Source organism: Prionailurus viverrinus, chromosome D3 (assembly GCF_022837055.1).
Source record: "Prionailurus viverrinus isolate Anna chromosome D3, UM_Priviv_1.0, whole genome shotgun sequence".
NCBI classification, from domain to species: domain Eukaryota; kingdom Metazoa; phylum Chordata; class Mammalia; order Carnivora; family Felidae; genus Prionailurus; species Prionailurus viverrinus.
Window position 1 is genome coordinate 59,175,824 of NC_062572.1, and position 23,978 is coordinate 59,199,801.

General features: G+C 46.1%; 1 protein-coding gene across 4 annotated transcripts in view; it reads left to right on the forward strand.

Moving 5' to 3' along the window:
• FHOD3 (formin homology 2 domain containing 3) overlaps positions 1-23,978 on the forward strand; it is a 470,296-nt gene that overhangs the window by 415,570 nt on the left and 30,748 nt on the right. For all 4 annotated transcript variants that reach the window (XM_047828303.1, XM_047828305.1, XM_047828304.1 and 1 more), the window contains 5 exons: positions 5,539-5,697; positions 15,999-16,181; positions 17,589-17,708; positions 18,396-18,557; positions 23,084-23,274. In XM_047828303.1, coding sequence (XP_047684259.1) covers positions 5,539-5,697; positions 15,999-16,181; positions 17,589-17,708; positions 18,396-18,557; positions 23,084-23,274 — 815 coding nt within the window. The remainder of the gene's footprint in view (positions 1-5,538; positions 5,698-15,998; positions 16,182-17,588; positions 17,709-18,395; positions 18,558-23,083; positions 23,275-23,978) is intronic.

The following is a 23,978-nucleotide window of genomic DNA, read 5'->3' on the forward strand; positions in this document are numbered from 1 at the left end:
TCTGGAAAAACTGTTTCTCCGTCATCGACAGCTTAGCTCCCGGTACTGGGATGAGCTCGGCATTTGTTGGGTGTCAGGGTCGTTTTAACATCAAGAAAAACTCCCTGCATTGTCTGTAGCTGTGGGGACTTGATCCTACGTCATTCATAAAAATGGCAGGGCCAGTCCTTATTGTGTCTTCGAATGGATAGGGGACCCTGTTACTGTTTTCTATTTTAAGAAATGTTCTATTATCCCTCCCTTTTGTTTCCTGTTTTTAAATTGCATTCCTCTTTAAAGAACAACTTTCTACTCAGCAGGCCTGTCTCAAAAGCCGTTAGACTTTCAAAAAGTCTAAATCAGTCTCTCTAGATGCATGAGAGATCATTTAACATCTATGATCCCTGTGCCCTGCTCCAGACCAAGGAGATCAGAATCTCTGAGGATGATGCCCAGGCATCACTGATGTTTAGAAGTACCACTGAAGATTCTCTTGTGCACTCACCATTGTGCTTTGATCTAAATAAACTACATTTTCTGGTTTTCCTTCAGAAAGTGTCAGGAGATTGATCAGTCCTGTTTTCTTCTCAGATACATAATGCTGAGTTTCTCCTATCTAGTGATAATGAGTCACTTAATGTTGACCCATCTGCCATCAGTCATGGAAGCAGTCATGCCTCCTGGAAAAGGAGAATCTCCTGTTGTTTCTCCAGAATGCTCCTTTCAATTAGTCCTAGAGACCAGTCTGTTAGCCTCAGAAGGGAATTTAGCCTGTGGAAATCACCATGATACTCTCTTTGTTAAAAACAGAAACCGAGGTGTTCTCTACATTCTTTTTTGCAAGATCTTTAGTACCATTCAAGGAATGCTCATTTTCTGGGATTCCATGTGCCTGGAGGTCTGTGCAGACTCTAATAAGCACCCATGAGCTATTTTCAGTCATTTAGAAAGCCCCTTGAGAGTTGTCCGTATCCATGGCAAGAGCTTTATAGGCTAAATTGAATATTGAGTCTCTATACTTTCCTCTGGAATTATCACTCTCCAGGGTAAGGACACTGATCTGATCTGACCTTCTTATTTATGTAGATGTCTTTGATCAGCAAATGTGGTAGACACATTAGTCATGAAAAATATATACTGGTAGACCATGTATTTTTAAAATGTCAGTTGAACAGAAATGATAAAAAGGAGTCATTGGTGAAATAGTTAAGAACTAATTTTTAGAAAGTAATATGTTCCAAGCATTGTCATAAGTGCTTTACATGTATTAATTCCAGTAATGCTATTCTTTTTTTTAATGAAATTTATTGTCAAATTGGTTTCCATACAACAGCCAGTGCTCATCCCAACAGGTGCCCTCCCCAGGACCCATCACCCACCCTCCCACCCCCCATCAACCCTCAGTTTATTCTCAGTTTTTAAGAGTCTCTTACGTTTTGGCTCCCTCTCTAACCTTTTTTCTTTCCTTCCCCTCCCCCATGGTCTTCTGTTAAGTTTCTCAGGATCCACATAGGAGTGAAAACATATGGTATCTGTCTTTCTCTGTATGACTTATTTCACTTAGCATAACACTCTCCAGTAATGCTATTCTGATAGTTCTAGCAAATACCTCTGTAGTGCCTACCGTGATTCAGGCATTGTTCTTGCTGCTTTACATCCATGGTCGCATTTCATTCTCACAGCAAACCTTGCAAGATATGTGCCAGAGAGGAAACTGAAGCACAGAGAGGTCCAGTGACTTGCCAAAGTCACACAGCCATGAATGGTCACATCCCAGCTGAAGTTAACTTTCAGGGCTCCCGAGTCTGTCCATGTGATCCTTGGATTCCATTTTGTTTCTGCTACTTTTTGATAAAAAGGTCAATCAGCCAAAGTTTGGTCCTCCACCTCAGTGAGTCTCGAGAACCATCAGGGAAGAAAGGCTTGCTAGAAAGAGGCTCCCTTGGGCCCAGGCTCTGGGCATAGCATGTTAGATTAGGACTTGGCTGAAAGTGAAATGGGAACACTGGACTCTGGCATGAGATAGTTGCCCCAGCAAAAGAGTGGTAGTAAGGTAGTGTGGGGGAAACCACTGTGGATCTGTCTCTGTACATGCCATTTTTCCAAATATGTCCATAAGTGTTCAGGGGAAAAGGAACTTGTTTAAGGGGTATGGGGCACCCTGGGAAGAAGCCAGGCTCTGTTTTGCTTCCAGAAAACCTGGTTAAGCTGAACTCTTGACCAGAACCAGGCAGTAATGCCCAGAATATAGAATAGCACCACCTTTGAAGCCCCAACTTTCAGGGATCCTATAGTGTGCCAACAGTTGCCTTTCCAGAAATACTGTCTCTGGGGAAATGCTTCAGTCTTGTATGCCATGTAGGGCTTGTTTGTTTTTGTTTCTGATTCAGCCAAGAAGATTGTAGGGAGGAGGGGAGGCGGTGTAAGGTCCAAACTGGTGAGAGAAGAGGTTACCCTCCATGGAAAGAGATGCTATAAAGGCAAGCAGAGACCTTGGATAAGGGTCAGGAAGGAGGTCACTAAGGCAATTCAGCTCCTTTCTCCCAAGCTGTGCAAGAAGACTGAAGGTCTAGCCTCCAAGAAGACAGAAGTGTGCCCCTCCAGGAAGAGGCTTCAAATAGGCAGCATCCAAGACCATAGAGTTGCAGGATTTTTGAGAAGCATAGAGGAGATTGTCAATTTAAGTGGTTATTAGTAACTACCAATGCTTGGGGAGAAGGCTATGACCATTCCCTGCAGCCCCAGATTCACCTAATGATCAGCTTCCTGGGATGGGGTCTACTCTGTAGAACCCATAGGGCCCTGCTCTAAGACATAGGGCCCTGCAAACAGTGTCGCAGGATCATGTGAAGGACATAGTAAAGATCAGACTTGCTGAGCTGGGACTTTGATCACAGAATGACAATTAAAATGGATCGAATTTGATGACTGCTAATCCTGAGACATGGGGATGTGCTCCTGGGCACAGAAAACTTTGGCTTATTGCAGGTACTGCTCTAGGTTATCGTGGAAGGGAAGGAGAGAATCGGGCATCCCCACATGATCTCCTCCTTCATCTTGGGCAGAACGGACGCCAGGGCACTTGGGTGCTCAGTGGCCTCTAGTGGAGTCTGTTAATGATGAGGAACAGCATTTAAAACACCTTTTGGATAAAATCCAGAGATTGAACAATTCAATTTCAGATATTACCTTAATTCTTATTCTTTCCCTTACCAAGTGGGTCAAAGTGCTCTGAAAACACATGGAGTCACCTTTGGGGACAGCTGTCCCTGTTATTTCAGGATGCTCAGGGGCTTGCTTCTTCCTGACTTGTAGGAGAGTATGTGGGTGTGTTCACTGGTATAAACTGAATGCTGTTGGGAATGGAGACAAGGACATGCCCGGCTCAGAGCCATCACATAGGTGTGTGCAGGCTGTGTGCTGTGCAGGCTGCCATGGGGCTGTGTCTCCCCAGGGAAGGCATCTTTTTCTCATTTGCACAAAGGCTAGATTGGGCTGAGTCTGCTCAGGCATCTTTCCAGGCTCTTGGAGTAAAGAGGGCCTATATAGATGAGGGGCTAAGAGCTAATGATTCCCAGGGAATCCCTGCCTTCCAGGAAATGTCTCCTGTATTGGAGCCTGGCTGTGGGTAGTTGCCTCTCCTATGCCAGGTCCCAGGCTCCTTCTGCCATCCATGCTGCCCTCCTTATGCTCACAGGATGTCTACTGAAGCATCTTCAGGCCTCGTGTCCTGGCATCCCTCTTTGTTGCCTGCCTTCAGCATTTTGCCAAGCCTTTTCTCATTCCTTCTTAGCTTTCCACACACAAAATAATATGTTAGATTTAAAAGCTGAATATCAGGGGCTCCTAATAAGCTTACTTGATTAAATACACAGCAGATAAGCTTGCCCTGCAGAGTGGAATGCTTCTAGGCCACATGTCCCTGGGCATTCAAACCTGATCACACCCACAAGAATTGTTCCTCCTGGCCACCAGGCTGCAAAACAGCTGGGGATGCTTTCAGTTATTGTCTTCGTGAGGAAATTTTAATTTATTCCCAAATGCATATTTAAAGACTTAAAATAGAATTTTAGCAATTGAGTTTGGAAGGGCTTAGTAGGGCTTAAGGAACCACAGTCCATTTCTCCTTGCCAGCTTGCAGCCTTCAGTGTTAAAGCAGGCCAGCTTCTCCAGAAAGCTCAGCTGTTCGAAGGCCCAGCCAGTAGGGAGGTCCTCAGTGCAAGAGACTGACAGCAGCATCAGCCAGTCGGCTGGGGCCTGTGTGCAGCAGAATCGGAGCAGCTGGTTCCTGAGGTCCCTGCATATGGCCCCCAAACCTCTTGCTTCATCCCTGGCAGTTTCCAGCAAGCTAGACAAAGCCACTTCTTATCTCCTTATTTTCACTCCCCAACTCCAGGCTCTCCCCTAGACATTCCCTAGGGTCCAGGTCAACGTCAACTCCTTCAGAGCCTGACCTCTTCCACCACCCCGCCACTGAGCCCTTGCCCATGGGGAGCACACCCATCACCGTGCTGAATGTGTCTTTTCCTTCCGGACATCCCTTGTGCCTTGCTCATCATTATCAACCTGGGCTTGGGCTTGTTACATAGGTGAAAATAGTCATCCTTCCAGCTCTGTTTGTCCCAGGGGAGGAATCTGAGCGCACACAGGGTGCCAGCTGAGGCAGAACTCCTCCCCTCTCCTCCGTTGCCACCTGCCCTTAACTCCCTGAGAGCTGAAGGGTGGGGGCTTTGTCATCTCGATTCTGGACACATGTTGGCTTACCAAGTCCCATACTTGGTAGGCTCTACCAAGTCATGTGCCAGCCCAGAACCTGCCCCCAAGGAGCACCCAGGTCAGCAGGGAAGCCAGACTCACTAGGGCTCTTTGAGGACACCTGGACGCTTCTTGTCCCCTGTCTCCCTCTTTGGCCTCTGTGCCCATTCATCTCTCATTCTTGTTGAGCAGGTTCCCTTTTGCTTCCCTTCCTCAGAAGGCGCCCCCTCAGCTGCCCAATGGGCAGCCACCCAGATGTCTAAGTGTGGCAGGTGCTCCATTATGAGGGGCACAGGATGTTTAAATGGTGAGGGGATTCCCTGAGACAGTGTGGCCAGGGATGCAGGGGGGCTGGCAGGCCAGCGACGCCGGATTCTCCTCACCACTCCTGTCTTCTCGGCACACACCATGTGCACTAAGGCCAACCAAGGCACATTCCGACACCTTGCAGCCTGCAGGAAGGGAACTTTGAGAGGTTTTAGTTCTGTTTCCACTGCCTCTATGGAAAAAAACAGGTTTTTTTTTTTCCTTGCCAAATATCACATTTTTCCCAATTGAAGGAAAATCAATTTTATTTTGTAATGTGTCTGACTCGTGAAGTTCCATTGCTGACCCATGCTTGGCGGCTTCTCAGAGCTAATCCCTGATCTCTTTCTTCTGTGCTGAGCAGTAGCCAGTCCTGAGCTGAATCAGGGCCATTTGTTTTCATCTCTAAATAAGTAGTGAGTTTGCTTTTAATAATGAAACACAGAAAGGACCAAAGATGATGCATTAATCTTGGATTCTCCTTATTTTATCACCAAGAAAACTGCTGCAGATGGAAAAAGGCAGGAGGTCATCGTCCTGGACCCCAAGAGGAGCAATGCTATTAATATCGGTCTGACAGTGCTGCCCCCACCGAGGACGATTAAGATAGCCATTTTGAATTTCGATGAATACGCCTTAAACAAAGAAGGAATTGAGGTAAGAGAAGCTCTCTCAAGCATTATTTGTGCTCTGTTAACATGTCCCATATGTAAAGCATTACTGTGTCCAATATGACTTTCTCCGCAGGGTGCCTTGCCATTTTTCTGTTTCAGCCAAACTCTGAATAATGTTAATAATTCGCACATTTTTTTTTTAACTTCTGGATTGTGGGGGGAAGCCCTGCTTGGCCTATGAAGTTCAGTGATCCTCACTGTCTGGTTCATTTACTGCCTGCTTTCTGACCGTGCTCGCCTACCTCAGCACAGAAGAATAACCTTTCCAACCAAACAAGCTTAATCACAAGTAGGGATTTCGTTGTGTGCTCCCACCCACGAGAATGGCTCTCTTTCACTCTCGGTGCTCGTTGGGACGTGCAGAGATAGGTTTTGTGTGACACACTGAAGAACCCATGCCACCCGCCCTTGAGCAGGTGTTGATCTGAATGGCAGCAGTGGAGGGAGACGGGTCACTTGCTGTGACTGCGTGGTCTGCTGGGCTCAGTGCTCTTCATCCAGGCCCCGTTCTGCCTCCACCATGGGCTGCTATGACTTTGCAGCAAGTTAAAGCTCCTATTCTAATCATGGAGAACACGTGAGGGGAGCGAGGGACCCCGCAGGTTCTGCCAGATGGGCGACAGAGCCTGGGGCCCCCTGACTGGGTCACCGTGGGGATGTGAGGGTGTTGCGTTGTGGTGTTAGGTGACACTCTCACCATCCTCCTAGTGGCAAGGAGCCCTGGATTCCTTTAAAGCCTTCCCATAGTTGGGGTTCATGGGTGCACAGCCTTATCTGCAGCACTGGAGAGTGGACGGGACCAGTGAAGGCTGGCTGAAGAGGGAGGGTGAGCCCCTGACAGTGAGGAAGGGCCCGGGCCAAGCTGCCAGGCACACCCATGGCCCCAAGTGTGGGAAGGAGCAGTGGAGCCCTTGGGGCCAAGTGGGTCTGAACCCAGAAGGCCAGGCGTGCTTCTGTACTTTGGAAAGACGAGGCCCCTCAGGAAAAACTGTGCTCCTAGAGGCTTATATTGGGTTAGTAGTATCCCTTCAAAATCTACATCCACCCACAAACTCAGAATGTGACCTTATTTGGAAGTAGGGTCTTGGCAGACGTAATTGAGATAAAGTCATATTCAATTAGGGTGGGCCCTACTCCAGTGACTGATGTCCTTATAAGAAGAGGGAAGTTTAGACAGAGACACAGAGAGGGGAATGCTATCCTGTGAAGACCGAGAACACACAAGGACACACACAGAACAGACTGCTGTGTGATGACTGAGGCAGAGATTGGAGTGATGTTTACAAGCCAAGGGACGACACTAAGGGCCACCTGCAACTACCAGAAACTAGGAAGGGATGAGGAAGAATTCCGCCGCCCCCCCCCCCCCCACCCCAGGGCCTTCAGAGAGAACATTGCCCTGCTGACACCTTGATGTCAGATTTGTAGTCTCAGACGGAGAGAATTCTGTTGTTTTTAACTACCCAGTTTATAGTATTTTGATGGCAACTCTAGGAAACCAGTACAAGGCCTAAGCAGCTCTACTCTGAGAAACAGACACATGCTGTGTTCCAGGAGCCGGATCTCAGGTGGGGCCTGCATTTGCCTTCTGGCTGGAGAGAAAGTGGAGCCGGGAGCCCTGGAGTCAGGCGAGGAAGCAGAGCAGGTGAATGTATCTAGGTTCGCAGCCACGGAGTGAGGGCATGTGGCCCACTGAGGCAGGGGTATAAAGGAGAGAGAGCAGGTGACAGCAGGCAAATACAGAGAGGGACACTGAGGCAGCTACTGGACGGTGAGAAGGAGGCAGGCCAGGCCTCAGTGTGAGGCTGCCCCACTCTGGGGCCCCCGGAGAAGTAAGGGAGGAGAAGGGCATTGGCTGGCCCCCAGGCAGATGGGGGCTGCCAGCCTGGATGAACCAAGTACAACGTGTCTTTCATCTAGAACAAACTGCGTGGTGGGCCCTCGCACACATTCCAGCCGTCCTATTTACTTAACAGTGTCTTTCGGCGATTGCAAAAGCTTCAGATTCATACAAAGAGAGGCTTCAAATGCAGCCAGAGCCAGGCTGATTGAAGGAAAAAATGACAGCTTCCCCTTTTAAAAATATTTCCCCTTCTTGTCATGAGAACTTGAAAGTCCATCAGGAGAGATTGATTCCTTTGGGTTTTGCCTTTTTCTTTCCTGAAATGTAGCTCTCCTTGGGTAGGGAAAGTTTCAGATACAGTAAGTTACTGAGATTTTAGAATAACTCAAATCACTTTTTTTTTTTCCTGTTTTCCAGATGAGTACCTGGTTTGTTTTTTTTTTTTTTTAATGTTTATTTATTTTTGAGAGAGAGAGAAAGAGAGGGGGACAGAGTGAGACAAAGGATCCAAAGCAGGCTGTGCGTTGTCAGTGTGGAGCCCAATGTAGGGCTCGAACTCCCCAGCTGTAAGATCAGGACCCAGGCCAAAGTCAGACGCTTAACTAACGAGCCACCCAGGTGCCCCATTGAATATCTTTTCGATCCAGACAGGAATAATGATAACAACAGTAGTGCTGATCGTACAGAAACACCACCACAGCACTAAACCTGACTTCCGTAGCTTTCTTCCTGTGGGCCCGGGCGCAAGCCGGGTGCTCTACACAGATTCTCAGGAGGTACGGCTATTTTGTTCCCCACCTTCAAGATGAGGAGAGAGTCCCAGTACCAGTCTGTGCCTGGCTTCCACAAGCCAGTATGAAGTCTGAGTCTGAAGTGTAGACCCTGAGCCTTGGGAATGGAGTGTATTCTGTGCCGGAACTCGTGCGACAGAAAGAACAAGAAGGAATCTGAAAGGTCATGAGGAGCCCCCCCGGAGGAGCACAGGCCCCCCGACAGCGCCACCTGTGGCGTGGCCCCAGAAGTGGCTGATGTGTGGAATGGTTTTCTGTGGGAGGGCACAGCCGTCGAAATCACTGCTGACCCTGCCTGGGAGTTCAGTGTGCTATGCGAGCTCATTAAATGCATCCTGAGTCACAACAGCAAATGGACTTGCACATTTTTTTTTTTTTTTTTTACCAGTTTTTATCTAAACAGCATTTCTCAGCCCTGTCACTACTGACATTCTGGCTGGGGCCGTTCTTTATTGTGGGGGCGTCCCCTCCCTTGTAGGACGGGTAGCAGCATCCCTGGCCTCCACCCACCCAGTGATACCACCCCAGCGACAACCAAAAATGTCTCCAGACTTTGTCAGACATCCCCTGGAGGCAAACCTCACCCTAATGGAGAATGTCTCATCTGAAGGCTGCCCGTGTGTATTTTTCACTTCTTATCAGCCATGCCGAGGAGATTCCAGTGGAAACCAGACACACTCATCTGTCACCTGCCATCTCTGGCCACTGATCTCCAGGACCTGAGAGGCCTAGATACTCTAGATCCATGTCCTGGACCATTAGCCAGAGCTTACTTTCTGGGCTTGTTGTTTAGGAGCTAAGTCAGGACTGAGAAGCGATGGCTGTTGTGTATTTACAGATCTTTAATAATAAGATTTCGAGCTTGTGCCCAAAGGGCGTTTCGCCAAACAAACTGTCTGCTTCTTGGACACAGGCACGGTAGCCTGGCACCACGGCTTAATAGGGCCATTTGAAACCTCTGGGTACCAAATGTGATTAGGATGTATTAAATTACATCCTGTGGCTTTGCTTAGCAACCCAGTGATATGTATCCGGCTGTGCCACGAAAACCTGAGGGAGCGGTTGACTAACTTCATTAAGGAAGTAATTTTTCATAAGAGTATTAAACTTGAGAACACATTTTGGGGGCCATCTCTAAGTAGTATTAATGATATTTTTCCAAGTAAAATGTCATCAGGTTATCACAAATGGAAGTATGAAGGGGTTTCCTTTTTTCTTGTGGTTTTCTAATTTTTATACGGTCTGTGTCTACAGAGGGTAGCATGACTGGATGGTCCCAAGTGATACTTAACGTGGCTCGTTTTGGCTGCCAGGCCCGCCAGCATCCTAGAAACAGAAAGTCCCTGGGGCGCCTGGGTGCCTCAGTCAGTTGAGCATCTGACTCGAGCTTCCAACTCTTGATTTCTGCTCAGGACAAGTATCTTGGACTTCGGGAGATTGAGCCCCGTGTTGGGCTCTGCACTGGTAGAACAGAGCCTGCTTGGGATTCTCTCTCTCCCTCTCTCTCTGCCCCTCCCCCACTCATGCTTTCTCCCTGTCTCTCAAAAACAAATAAACATTAAACAAAAAGAAAGAAAGAAACAGTCCCTTTGGCTGCATATACAGAATGATAGCACCTTTTCAGACAGTTCGTGCTGTTCAGTCCCTGTCCAAGTGCGTGCCAAACACACAGACAAACCTGAGCCTGGGAACCACGGTCGATCAGCAGTGCCAGGGAACCAGAATATCCCTGCAGCTGGGCTCCTGAGCCACCTGAACCCTGGTGGTTTTGCATTTTTGGTTGAAAAGCCCTGAATTGCGGAGACGGTGCTGGAAAAGTAGGAGCAGCGCCTTGGTGGTCCTCCAGCTCTGCCTTGGTTGATCCAACGTAGCCTCAGGCACCTCACTTCCTCTGCAGAGTTGATGCAATATTTTCTGCCCCACGTGCTTCACTGAGTAGTCCTAAGAATGAAAGAAAATACAATCAAGACACCTTGAGAAGTAAAGGGGGAAAAAAAATCCCTGCATAAGAATAAGGACATGAATAGAAAGCCATGGTCTCAGGAGATTATGCAAGTTGTGCACAAACCAGCCTCAGCTCGAAGTGCTCCACCTTTGTGTGATTGTCACCAAAATCCCTGGGCTGGATTCTTATCCACAGCTGGGGCCAGGGTTCTGTTCAAAACTCACAGGGCAAAATAATTCCTTGTTATAGTCTTATCTGCAGGTGAATGAGATGGCCAAACACCAAAGCATTTGGGTTCATAAAAAAATGAGACTTCTCCATTTTTCTCTGAAATCTGGTTTTCAGATAGCAAAGCAAGTATACTTCAAGCGGTGCTGGCAGGATACTGTCTGGGAGAAAGCAAAAAAAGAAAACAAACGCTGGGATTATTACGTAGTAGTTTTGTTTGATGTCTTTTTCCCCGGGAAACCAAACGGTGACCGTAAAATCATCAATAAATTCATCCACATGGTAGAAGAGCAAATTAAAGGTACCTCTTTGTGCTCATCCCCTTAGCATCTGCTCATGGAAGAAAGCCATCAGCTCCTAGAAGGTGGGTTTGACCTGCCCTTCCACTGTCTTATGGCTATTTTTATTGCCAGGGATGTGTAAAAAATAAAGTGAAATAAACCGGCAGCTGGCAACCTCATAAATCTGCAGCGGTGAGCAAATGGTTTAAATTAGTCAGAGAAGTACAAAACAAAAGTAAGAGTGTTTGATTACTTTCCCAAAGGAAAGAAGCAACTAAAATCATTGCCGGAAAATGCCTTCTGAGGAAGGAGGAAAAGTGTTGGCAATTTTTTGTTCTGGAGTTCTTGTGCATACTTTAAACAACTTAAGCAGTAAGAAAATGAGAACACAAATTTTAGTTTTTGTTTTGAAGGTGTGTTAAATTCAGATCCTGAATGTTTTCAAAGCGGTGACATCTGCCTGCATTGTTTGGGTTATTTTTTTTTTTTTAAACCATCTGTGTGGACAGGTGGGAGCAAAGAGCATTGTTGCTGAATAAGTGCCCTGGTGCCTACGTTCCACCCACTCAGTCTGTGTCGGGGCCACGATGAAGGGAGTATTGGAAGAGGAGGCTTCTAGGCTCCCTTCTGCATCCTCACTGCGACTAATGCACAGAAGACACAGCTGAGTGTAGTTTGGCCTCTCTACCTTCTAAGAAACTCCAGAGATGACCATCCTGAGGACTCTCTCATCAGACCCAGGATGCCAGCCACCCCACTCGGATACATCGTGCGCACATCTGCGTGTTTGTGGATTGTGCTGTCGTGTCCAGTTTTTAATTTTATTTTTAATTTGTGTGTGTGTGTTACTATAGAGGAAAACTGACCTGTTTTGGTGTCCAGTTAGTTCTGTGAGTTGTAAAATCTATAAATTCATGAGCAGTGACCATGGCAGTCAGGATTCACAACAGCCCTATGTCCCAGAAAAGGTCTTATGCTAGCTCTTTCTAGTTAAGCCCTTCACCTACCTGTAGCCCCCTGGAAACCACTGATCTCTTCCCATGACTATGGTTTTGTCTTTTTGAGAAAGACAAAAAATTCTTTTTGGAACCATGCAGTATAGCCTTATAAGACTGACTTCTTTCACTCAGCATGATGGGCACTTTTGAGATTCATCCAAGTTGTGGTATGTATCTATAGCTGGTCCCTTTTTATTGCTGAGCACCGTAGCATTGCAGGGATGTGCTACGGTTTGTCTGTGCGTCTGTTGAAGGATTATGTAGCCTGGTCTGGTTTTCGGCAAGTGTGAATAAGACTGCTACAGATAGTCACGTACAGGTTTTTATGTGAACTTCAGTTTTCATTTTTCTAGGGTAAATACCTCCAAATGGAATTGCTGGGTAACATGATAAATCATAACCTTTTGAGGAACTGTAATTTGTCTTTCTTTTCAATGTCTTTCACAGATAAAAAAGTTTCAATTTGGATAAAGTTCAGTTTCTCAACCCTAGTCTCTTTTGGTGTTGTGTCTAAGAGTTTGTGGCCTAACGTGGGTCGCAAACATGTTCTTCTATGTTTCCTCTTTTAAAGAAAAAAATTTTTAATGTTTATTTTTGAGAGAAAGAGAGACAGAGTGCAAACGGGGAGGGACAAAGAGAGAGGGAGACTCCAAAGAATCCAAAGCAGGCTCCAGGTTCTGAGCCGTCAGCACAGAGCCCGACAAAGGGCTCAAACTCATGAACAATGAGATCGTGACCTGAGCTGAAGTCAGATACTTAACCGACTGAGCCACCGAGGCACCCCTCTTCTGTGCTTCCTCTTAGAAATTTTGTAGTGTTACCTTTGACTTTTAGATCTGTGAACCTTTTGAGTTAATTTATATGTAACATTTTTTGCACATGGATTCCAGTTCCAGCACCATTTGTTGAAAACACTATCTTTTCTCTATTGAGCTGCTTTTGTACCTTGGTCAAAATCACTGGGCTGTATTTGTATCCTCTCTTTCTGGATTCCCTGTATTTTCCCACTGACCCATGTGTTTGTCCTATTGTCCACGCCACATTGTTTTATTCCTATACCTATATGGGAGACCTTACCTGTTTTCAAAATTGTTTTTGTTGTTTGGCTCATCTGTCTTGCCACATAACTTTTAGAACCAGCTTGTCTATATCCACAAAAAATTCATGCTGGTATTTTTATTGGAATTGAGTTAGAGTTATAGATCAGTTTGGGGAAAGTTAATATCTTGACTATATTGAGTCTTTCTGTGAACATGGTATTCCCCATTTATATTAGATTGTCTTTGATTACTTTCATCAGCATTTTTACTTTCTAGCATACAGATCCTGTACATGATTTGTTAGATTTATACCTAAGTCTTTCATTATAAATGGTATTTTTTTAAATTTTCAGTTTGTAATTGTTTACTGTTAATAGAGAAATGACATGAATTTTTATGTATTAACATTAAATTATACAACATTGTTAAACTCACTGTTTCATAAATTTTTGTAGGTTCCTCACAATTTTCTATATAGGCAAGTAGTGGTAGGAATTCCTGTGGTAGGAATAGTTTTGCTTTTTCCTTTCTTATCTGTATGTCTTTTTTTTTTAATCTTAAAAACTTTGCTTTTTCAAAATCTTAGAGGGAAAGTATTGAGTCTGTCACCATCAAGTATGATATGAGCTGTAGGTGTTTTACAAATGTCACTTATCAGATGGAGGAGATTCCTTCTATTGCCAGGCTGCTGAGAGGTTTTTGTTAGGGATGTATATTGAATTTTATCAGAACTGTTTCTGCATCAATTGATGTTATTATGTGAATTTTCTTGTTCAGATCATTGATCTGGTCGATTACTTTCATTGATTGTTTTTGTTTTTGGTTTTTTTTGTACTGAATCAGCCTTGTGGTTCTTGTTTTTAACCTATTACTTCATAAAATACAGCAATGTTTATATGTCTTAGTATATTGACATTAATATATTTAAAAATAGTTTTGTTAAGGATTTGTGCATCTAAGTTCTTCAGGGATGTTGGTCTGTGGTTTTATTGTAGTATCTTTGTCTAGTTTTTGTACTGGGGTAATTCTGGTTTGGGGGGAAAAAAAAAGAAAATTATTCCCCCAGTTGCTTGGGTTCAGGCCACAGGCTCTGACCTGCCTTTTTTGGACTGTGATTCCAGTATCAGCTTTCACAGCCTTTGATACATTGTTTAAGGTCAGACTCAAACATAAACAGCTCAGGGATCACCCCAGAGGTTCTTAAACCATATTTTGTACCTGCTTTGCCAGGCTCTTCATTTTTCCCTTACCTCCCTAGTACTTTCTAGTTCCCTGGGGGCTTACCTTTCTGGTTCTCCAGCTGAAAGCTGGGGCTCGGTTACCTCACTTTGCCATGCCCTTTCTGTGCGGGTGTGTGGGGTCAAGCAGAGGGAAGACAACACGTGCCTAGGGACATGTGCCCATCACATGGGACTGCCTTATACTGAGGAGAACTCCACCTGTTATTTACCTTGTACAAAAATTAAAAAGAACAATGTAAAGCCAAAATGTACATTTTTTAAAGTTAATTTATTTACGTCGAGAGAGCACGCACACGAGCACGCACGAGCGGGAGAGGGGTAGAGAGAGAGAATCGCAAGCAGTCTCCACACCATCAACACAGAGCCCGATGCAGGGCTCAATCCCACAGACCATGAGATCATAACCTGAGCCAAAATCAAGAGTTGGACGACCCTTAACCGACTTGAGATACATAGACACCCCCCAAAATGGACATTCTTTATTATCTTATTTTGATTCTTTTTTTAATTGAAAGGAAGTGGCAGAACCACTTTGGGACCTTAAGGATGGAACAGACCAACTGGAGAACAATAAAACCTTGGTCTTTATCCTGTCTACTCCCTTAGTCCCACCCTTTGGGACCACAGCACCTTTGATTGGAAAGGAAGGTTTCCTCCCTCAGAGCTTTAGGTGTCTTGCCAGCCTCTGCTACCACTAGTGTCACTACTAAGAAACCCTTTCCCACTCCAAAATTGGGCACTAGAAGATTTCCCTGGAGTTCTCTCTGTCTGTACCTGATGCCCTCTTCCAGGTCTGGGGCTATGTGAGCTCAGGCTGGGGAATGCCAGAGGACAAAGAGTCAACTCATTGCAGTTGAGTTGAACTTCCAATTCTGATCTTCTTCCCTAGTCCACCTACCACTGTATACTTTTTAGGGTCTTCAAATATCTGCTCCATTCAGGCGGACCAGGGTGTATACTTGCATTCAGTGAGATGGGGTAGAGTATGTCTACTCTATCTTACCCAGAACCAGGGCTCCATCCACTTCTATCCAGATACTTGCTACTGGAGAGCAGCAACAAAAGCCATTTAGAATTAATGAATGAATAGAAGTTACGAAAAAGTGTGGCATAATGCTAGAGAAGGAGAAATGAGAGAAAAATAATGACCCCTTACTTTTAATAATGTTGCTTGTGAAATGTTATATAATGGGAATTTTTACCTTCTTTTAAAATACTTCTCATAATCACTGAGGAGTTTGAACCTATAGGAATCATCATCCTTCTGATGACTTTTTACCACCTCTGCCTTCCATTGTTAATTTTAACCAGAAACAAAAAGAAACATAAGATATTTTTTTCATTAGTAGGTAGGTTTTGCTGTTTTGCAAATACCATCATCATTTTTCTCCAACCAGACTTGAGTTTGGTATTATTTCAAGTGTTTTCATTTCTACATAAAATGCGAAATACAGTTTAAATATTAGTATGCTCCATGTACAAAAGCCAGTCTGAGTTCTCATACTGTCTTGACAAATTTTCCTGTTTCCTAGGGAGCAGGGAGCTGTTCTCTAACCTTCCATCTTATTCTTTCACCATTCTCTCACCTCCCATCCCCCCTTTCTTGTCTAGAATGTCCTTCATATACAAGACCCAGAAAATTTAGGGCAAATTGTTTAAATTCCTTATGGAATAGGAGGTTAAAGGAGAGAGAGAGAGAGATCATTTTAGAACAAATGAATGTGAATTTTGACCCTACCTGGGGCTCTTCTCTACAGTATTTGGTTTATAATGATGTACCATTTATAAATGATATGAACATTGATGACAGAATCTCTTTACTACCTGATTGGAAAATTACAGTATGATTTTGGAAATGTCAAAGGGCTGGGAGAGGGTCCATGGCTAAGAATATACGATATCATTCCATCTTTCCAGAAAATCCTAACCATGATTCCCACCGAAGAGGAGAAGCAGAAAATCCAAGAAGCACAGCTGGCCAACCCCGATGTGCCACTGGGCAGTGCTGAGCAGTTCCTCCTCACCCTCTCCTCCATCAGCGAGCTCTCCGCTCGGCTTCACCTCTGGGCATTCAAAATGGACTATGAAACGACAGAAAAGGTATGCATTTAGGAAGGGAGGCAGCCAGTCCTCATCCCCAGTGTTGAGAAAGTCAGTTTTTCATTTGTGAAGGCAGTGAGCTATCATTCTTAAGTGAGGGTTTGAAAGGCAAGTTAATTATGAGGTTGTGTCTACACTAAGGGATTGGCAGCTGGCCGGTGAGGCATTATTCTCCAATGTCTGCCTGGCACCAGCCTCAGACATTTGCTTGAGGGCATCAGATGACTGGTTAAAAAAATAAACAATGTTTGACTCTATATAGTCAGTGTAGAAAATTTAGAAAACCTAGAAATGCCCATATAGAAAGTGACCTGTAATCCTTCCACCTGATAATAATCACCTCAACTGTCATTGACTGTGGCGATTAGCCAGCATCGGGTCACTTTGAGAGAGTATCTCTGTAGGAAGTTGAGAATGAAACAGTGCAAGAGGTTTGGAGGAGAACAGAAGGAAAGAGCCTTAACAGTGAAGGCATGGGGAGACTCATCTGGGTAGGAAGCAGAAGGAGCAGGTGTCCTCTGGACTGGGGAAATTTACAGGCTGAGTAGAAGGAACCAGTAGAGAGGAAAGAGGTGGAAGGTGAGCTGGAATGAGCGTAATTGAGAGGAAATGCCCAAAGGAGATAGACTGAAAGCATAGGAAGAGAGGCTGTGTGGTCTCCATCCTCTGACAAAGGAGGCAGCAAGGTCTTATGCTGAGGACAAAATAGGTGGCAGTGAGCGTAGGGGCTTCAGGAGGGACCGTGGTGTTTGGATTCATTCAGGAATCAAGCAGGGATGAAGAGGCATAGGACTGAGACGACTTGGCATGACATGGTCTCAAAACCAGTGTGGAAGTCTGAGAGTGGGTATTTGGAAGGGAGTGGCGGTAGTGAGGATGGTAGCCTTCCAGAAAGTAGCCCAGCTAAGAAGTGACCAGCCATAGAGTCCTAGAGGGGAGGTTAGGAGACCTGAGGGGTCAGGGGACAGTGAGGGACAGTTTCTGGTGCCATCTGCCTAGAAGGAGAAAGGTGAGAGGAAGACTGTGGAAGATGCTGAAGGAACATGCAAAGGAAGAGGGTCCTAGAAGTTAACCATCGTCAGAAGAGAGAATGAGAGGGGAGTGTGGTCTAAGGGTCCTGCCTGAGCTTGGCAGATGGGTAAGAACAGCGGAAGATGGAGCATTTGTCACCCCAGCACAAGTAGCCACAGGTACCTATTTGGTCTCCACTGGGGAGACTTTGGGGACTAGACTTCCCTGCTGCCCGTTGGCACTTCCATACTTAAGAGCATGTGCTCATAACATGGGATTGCCTTATACCCAGAACTCCGCTGTGGTTACTTTGTACAAAAGTTAAAAAAACAAAACCAAAGTAAAGCCAAAATGTCCATTCTTTATCATCATGTTCCAACTTTTTTTAATTGAAAGGAAGTGGCAGAACCACTTTTGGATCTGAAGGAAGGAATAGACCAACTGGAGAACAATAAAACCTTGGGCTTTATCCTGTCTACTCTCTTAGCCATTGGGAACTTTCTAAATGGAACTAATGTAAGTCTTTTATATTCCTCATTCTCCTACCTCCCTTGTCACAAAGTTCCTGCCTTTCATTTGCTGAGGGAGGTTGTACCTCTGGTCCTCTAAAGCACAGATGAACAAGTTAACTTTTGTATTGCTGGAAAATCTAGAAGGAATTTTGTCCTAAACTTATCAGGGCCTATTTATTTGAGCCTGTATCTTGCTGTACAAATAGGAAAACTTAGAAAAAAAAAATTGCTACTCTCAAAATGACATTGGAGAGAGTTTCTTTTGTCCTCCTCCCCCATTTTTTCCCCGAACTTATTGCTTGAATGTTTGTACTTATATACATTATAAAGCAAACTTAAAAAAAAAATGGCCTATCTTTGGTCAGGAAGCAGCAAAGTAGAGGGCAAAGAGAGAAAGAAAGTTGAGATACCTAGATGCCAGAGACCCAGCCTCCCAGCACTCTGATTTAGGCATAGAGGCCTGGGGTAGCTCATGTCTGGGAAAGGGCTAGAGGCTCATTTCATGTTCAGTATGGCTGGTCTATGTGTGATCAGCTAAGGATAATGGAGCATGTGGCCTGAGAAGCTCCAGTCACAGAGGAACTAAATATTAGGCTACTCCAGCAGGACATTGATTCCAGCCATTTGTGCCTTTTGAAGAGCCCGTGTCAAACTTGTGCTCCTTGTCTTTTATTTAATGTTCACCAAACAGGCCAAAGCGTTTGAGTTAAGCTACCTCGAGAAGGTTCCAGAAGTCAAGGACACCGTGCACAAGCAGTCGCTTCTCCACCACGTGTGCACCATGGTGGTGGAAAACTTCCCAGACAGCTCCGATCTGTACTCGGAGATCGGGGCCGTCACCAGGTCAGCCAAGGTATGTCTGTGGGTCCAGAGGAGTGGGCCGTGTCTCTCCCTCAGATGCTGGATCTTTGCCAGTCATCTCTGAGGGGCACAGGCTCTATGAAGTAAAAGTGTCCAAGTGCTGTTTGCAACCCTTGCTCTAGAGTTTGTGGATATGACCTGTCTCATGCTGTTGGTAATGGACTTTTAAGATCCTTTTCCCATCTCTGGTTCTCCATCAGATTCTTTCCTACTGAGGTATGTGAGGCAAGCCTGCCATCCCAGTCCTGACTGCTACATCCACGGCTGAGCAGTGTTACTCACCAGGCCTGGATTCTCCCAAGCTTTAAAACTTCCCAGCTTGCTCGGAACTTCCCAGCTCAGGCAGCAATGTCAAAAAGATGCAATTTGGCTCCCGCTAAGACTTCCATGGGACCCTGCTGTGAAACGTGGAGCCAGGAAACAGGGCACACCTGGCCTCCTGCTGCCCCGCCCCCCCACACATAGATTGGCTATTCCTGTGATCTTTCACAGAGGGAACCGTTTTATAGGGCTGTAAACAGTATAGAGCATTGGCCCCTCGGCTGCAGACTCTTAAATTGAGTGCAGAGCTAAAGAGCTTCATGAACTTGTGTTTATTAGAACAAAGACAGTCGCAGTAGCTGGGCACCCAGCTGCCCCCACTTGTAGGAACATCACTGAGGCTGACCAGCCCCAGAGGAACCCCAAACACAGCAGAACTGGGAGATGTGAGGGTCTTGGGAGCAACAGGAAACTCATGGGGAGGGGCTGAATAGGGCAACAGGAGTCAGAGACCAGTGTGGAGAAAACTTCTAGAAACCCAACCTGGGCAGGCTGAGGAGCTGAAAGCAGACAGCCTTTAGCTCTGGGACACACTGGACTCTAGTGTAAGAAGAGGAGAGAGAGAGTGGTGGGAAGAGGGGACACATGGGGAGGGGGCTTTGCTGAGGCCTCCTTCACGGAACTCCCTCTCTCTGCCTTCTCCCACAGAACTGGCCTGTGGGGCCCCAGGGGCTGGGACCCTCCTTCACCTGCCTCCGGAGCCACAGGCTGGCAGCTGCCGGGTACAGCGAGCAGGGGGTCCTGGGCCGGCCTGATGGTGCACCTGCCTTGAGGCAGAAGGAGGCATGGCCGGAGATCTCCCAGCCTCAACAGCTGACCACAGGCTTCTAAGAACAGACTCCTTTACTTCACAGGCAGCCTTACTGCGTTTACTCTGTGCCAGGCACTGTTCTGAAGTGTTTACAAATATTACTTCAGTATCCTAACCAAGACAAAAAGCCCCTCTGAGTGTCTCAACAGGGGGTCCTCCAATCCCTGCTCTGACACCCACCACGAGCACCTTCTCAGAAGGCAGTTTGTTAGGAACACCTCTGTCTGAGACAGAGTCTGCTGCGTGGCTAGGGTCATCTTGGTCTTGTTACGGGACCCACACAGATCAAATCGGTTCCCTTTTTATAGGTGGTCCTTTGTTCTTTCCCAGGGCCTTCTCCTAGGTGGAGCCTGCTTCTAGCTAAGTAGCCCTGGCCTAGGAGTCCTGATACCGGGCTGACCCCCAGTGACTGGCCCAGCGCCCCCCCCAGTATCAGGCCTTCCCCAAAGGATGCTTGGTGATTAGTTAAATAAAAACTAAATAACTTATTCTGGTCTGAAGATTGGCTACACAAGCCAAAAGTGCAGGTAGGTTTTACCTATTAACTTCGGCAATTACTAGAGATGACTATTGACCCAGCTCTCTGTGGCTTGCAAGAGGGTATCTACCGCTACTCCGCCTTTACTCCCAAAGCCTTTGTGGGTATTGAGGGATCCTTCTACGTGGACCGGTACAAAATAAGGCTCAAGAGACCTCAGCCCTAGTTGCATTCACTCTGTCCTGTGGTGTCACACGTCAGGCCTCAGCATTACAACCCCCAAGGGGCAGACTGCCCTGGCGTCTGCAGGATGACTGTGTCCCTGAGCCGTCCCACAGCATCCCAGTCTGACTTGATAAGGTTTGACTTTGCTTCAGAACACAGCTCACGGGTCTTCCTACAGACACAAGTGGCCCGTATGGAGCAGTCCTCAGGAGAGGTGTTCTGGCAAGGACTTCCTTCTCCAAGAAGGCAACAAGTCCAGCTCTCTAACTGAGGTGGAATTAAAAAAAAAAAAAATGTTTTTAATGTTTATTTATTGTAGAGACAGAGAGTGGAGGAGGGGCAGAGAGAGAGGCAGACACAGAATCTGAAGCAGGCTCCAGGCTCTGAACTGCCAGCACAGAGGCCAACGCGGGGCCTGAACTCAGGAACCATAAGATCATGACCTGAACTGAGGTCGGACGCTTAACTGACTGAGCCACCCAGGTGCCCCTCTGAGGTGGAATCTTAAAGGGGCAAATCTAGGCATAAGGCATGCCGGTTGAGAACTTAGACTGAAGAAACTCTGAGAGAAAGCCAGAGAGATTGAGGGTTCAGATCCCAGTTCCACTGCTTACAGCTGTATGGTCTCTCACAAGTTACTTAACCTCTCTGCACGTCAGTTTCTCCTCTGCAAAGTGGAGCTAGTAGCAGAATCGGAGCTCATGAGGGAATTGTGAAGGCTCAGGTCGCGTGTCCTAGCAGGCCTTCGGCCAGGCAGGCAGCCAGCCAGCCAGATGAGGCAGCCTTCCAGCCCCCCTCCAAAGAAGCTGCTTTAAGCTCCAACCCTGAAATGGCACTTCCTCACAAGCCTCCCACCTGGCTCCTGTCGGCAATAGGCTTCTTTCTTCTGCCCCCACCTTAAGGGCTAAAGCGTCACCTGGTCAGACTGCACAGGGCTGCTCAGTGCAGATCTGAGCTGCACGGAAGTCATTTTATTGTGTAGCCGGGCCCTGCCAGATGCAAATGAGGACAGATCCAGAGAATTATGGTTAGACCTATTACAATTGCCTTAAAATCTCCTAGACATTACTTGTCAGTCCCAGGTCATCCTTTGCTAGACTTATTCTTTGAACTATTTAGTCCTTTTCTAAATCTGCTTTTTTTTCCCCCCTCTCAGCTGAACACCTGATACATTTTTTTTTCCTCAGCTCTACTAAGACCCAGAATCTGTCATCTAATCTGGACCCAGATTTCCTTTGGTTTCAAGCAAATCATTTTTCTCAAAGTCCCATGAATCCCCTGCTTACCTGAATCCCAGGACTCCGCCCAAACTCGCCTTCTGTTTTTGGCTCTTCAGCACCCAAGAAACCCAGGACTTGCAAAGTCTTGCCTGGCCCCCAGGGCATCTCTTGTGCTCAGCAAGGCTTTATCCTGTCTGGTGAAAGATCCCCTCATTGAATTGACCTTTCTTGACTGGATCTCTTCCATTGTCTCAAGGAGAGCGGGACCACTCCCGCAAGTGCCCTGGGCACTCACATCTCTTGACCTCCATCATCTAAGAATGGTGGTTCACCTCCAGGCATCTGCTTTCTCCTTCTGACCTTGATTTGCCCTGTGTTCACCTTTTCCCACCAACTCCCACTCTGCATCTACCTCTGTGCCCTCGGTCTCCTCCCTAGGTTTATCTGTTTCTGCCTCTCCTCCTAGCCTTCTCGTTTGTTTCCCGTCTTGTATCTCTCTCCATTAAATGCCCTCAAATGCATTTTTTTCCATGACTCTTTAATTCACGTAATTTCTAGTCTAGCAATTCAGTGAAAGAATCACTTTAGAAAGACTGAGTTGAGGCAACCTCCGTTAAGCCAAGCTGTTCCCGCTTCCTTGAAGAGCATAGTGGGTGCTATGACACATCTGTTCTTTGCACACATGGCTTCCAGCTGCCAACAAGAGCTGTGTGTGCATGTCTCTCTCTCTCCCAAACACACACACACACACACACACACACACACACCTGGTGGGTTCTGCACATCCTCAGGGTTTGGTCTGTACACCTGTTTATACAATAAGCCTCCTCGAGAACAGCATCTCGGTCTCAGTCAACATTTGTCTTGGTGTTCTTAGCGCCTGGTATAGGAACTGACATATACTGCTTTCTCCATGGGTGTGGGATGAATGAATGAATGGGTGGATAAATAGTATTTGTCACACAGTGTACAAAAGACCAGCTGGGAAGAGAAGCTGCCTGCCCCTTAGCCGGCCCCACCATATTAGAACCATCCATGTATGATATGAGTGGTGTATTCCTATAACCCTAAGTGAAAAATCATCTCTGAAGAACAAGAGTCCTCTGAAAAATTTTATGAGACATCTGCTCAGTTCATCTTGTACTAGGCTTCCTTCATATCATGTTTTAATTTACAGTTCCCAAAGACTTTCCTAAGATTTCTTTCCAAATATGGGGGTGGGGGAGGGAAGAATGATATTTGCATTGGGTTCTTTTGGAGAACAGTTTTATCACTAAAAAATCTGATGTCAAGATAATGACAAATACACATGTAGATACTTTTTAGGCCATAAATATGTTTGTATTTCAACATGTAAATTTGGTTTTGATGTTTGTTTCTTCCCGGAGGCAGTTCACTTTCCTGGTTCAGGTCGATGTCTGGTTGTTTCAGCGCATTTGTAATGTTCTCCCTCTGATTTTCAGGTTGACTTTGATCAACTTCAGGATAATTTATGTCAGATGGAGAGAAGATGCAAAGCTTCATGGGATCACCTCAAGGCAATTGCAAAACATGAAATGAAACCCGTTTTAAAACAACGAATGTCAGAGTTCCTAAAAGACTGTGCAGAGCGAATTATAATTTTAAAGATTGTCCATAGAAGAATAATTAACAGGTAAGTAGATCAAGGAACTAATGGAAACACCTGTAAAATGGCATGTTGAAAATATTCTACAAACCAAGATCTGAAGGTTAAGGTTCCAAAAATTGTACTGTAAATCCTTGCTACATAGAAAATACACCTTTGTACATGTTTGTTTCACGGGTATTTAATTTTCTTACACACACACACACACACACACCCAAGAATATGATGCCATTGAATTTTGAGGTTGGAAGGAATCTTAGAGATCATGTGATCCACACATCCCATTTGAGTAGGAACTGCATCTATAAGATCCTTGACAAGCTGACCCCTGTATCTATCCCTGGAGCTGCTTGAACAGTTCTGCGTACCTACAGCACGTGTCGTCGCAAGGCAGCCTGACTCGTTCGAAAAGCTCTTTCTCTATATAACGTGCAGCATGCCCTCTAAGACCCTCCCCTTGTTGATTCTCCAATGGCTGCTCCACTGCTGCCCTCCTGGATGAGGCCTGGGCCCCCCAATGGGTGCCACCCTCTGCACCAGCCTTCCTTAGGGTCACAGGAGTCAAGAGGAGCCTGGAAGATGTGCAGGGATGTGTCAGGCCTTTCTTGCCTACAAGGAGGCTGGCCGGGGTCCAGGGCTGTCTCAGCTGTGAGCAGAGGCATCACCAGGACCAGAACCTGGGTCTTCTGACTTCCGGGGCCAGGGCATTTCTAACCACGCACCACCACTCT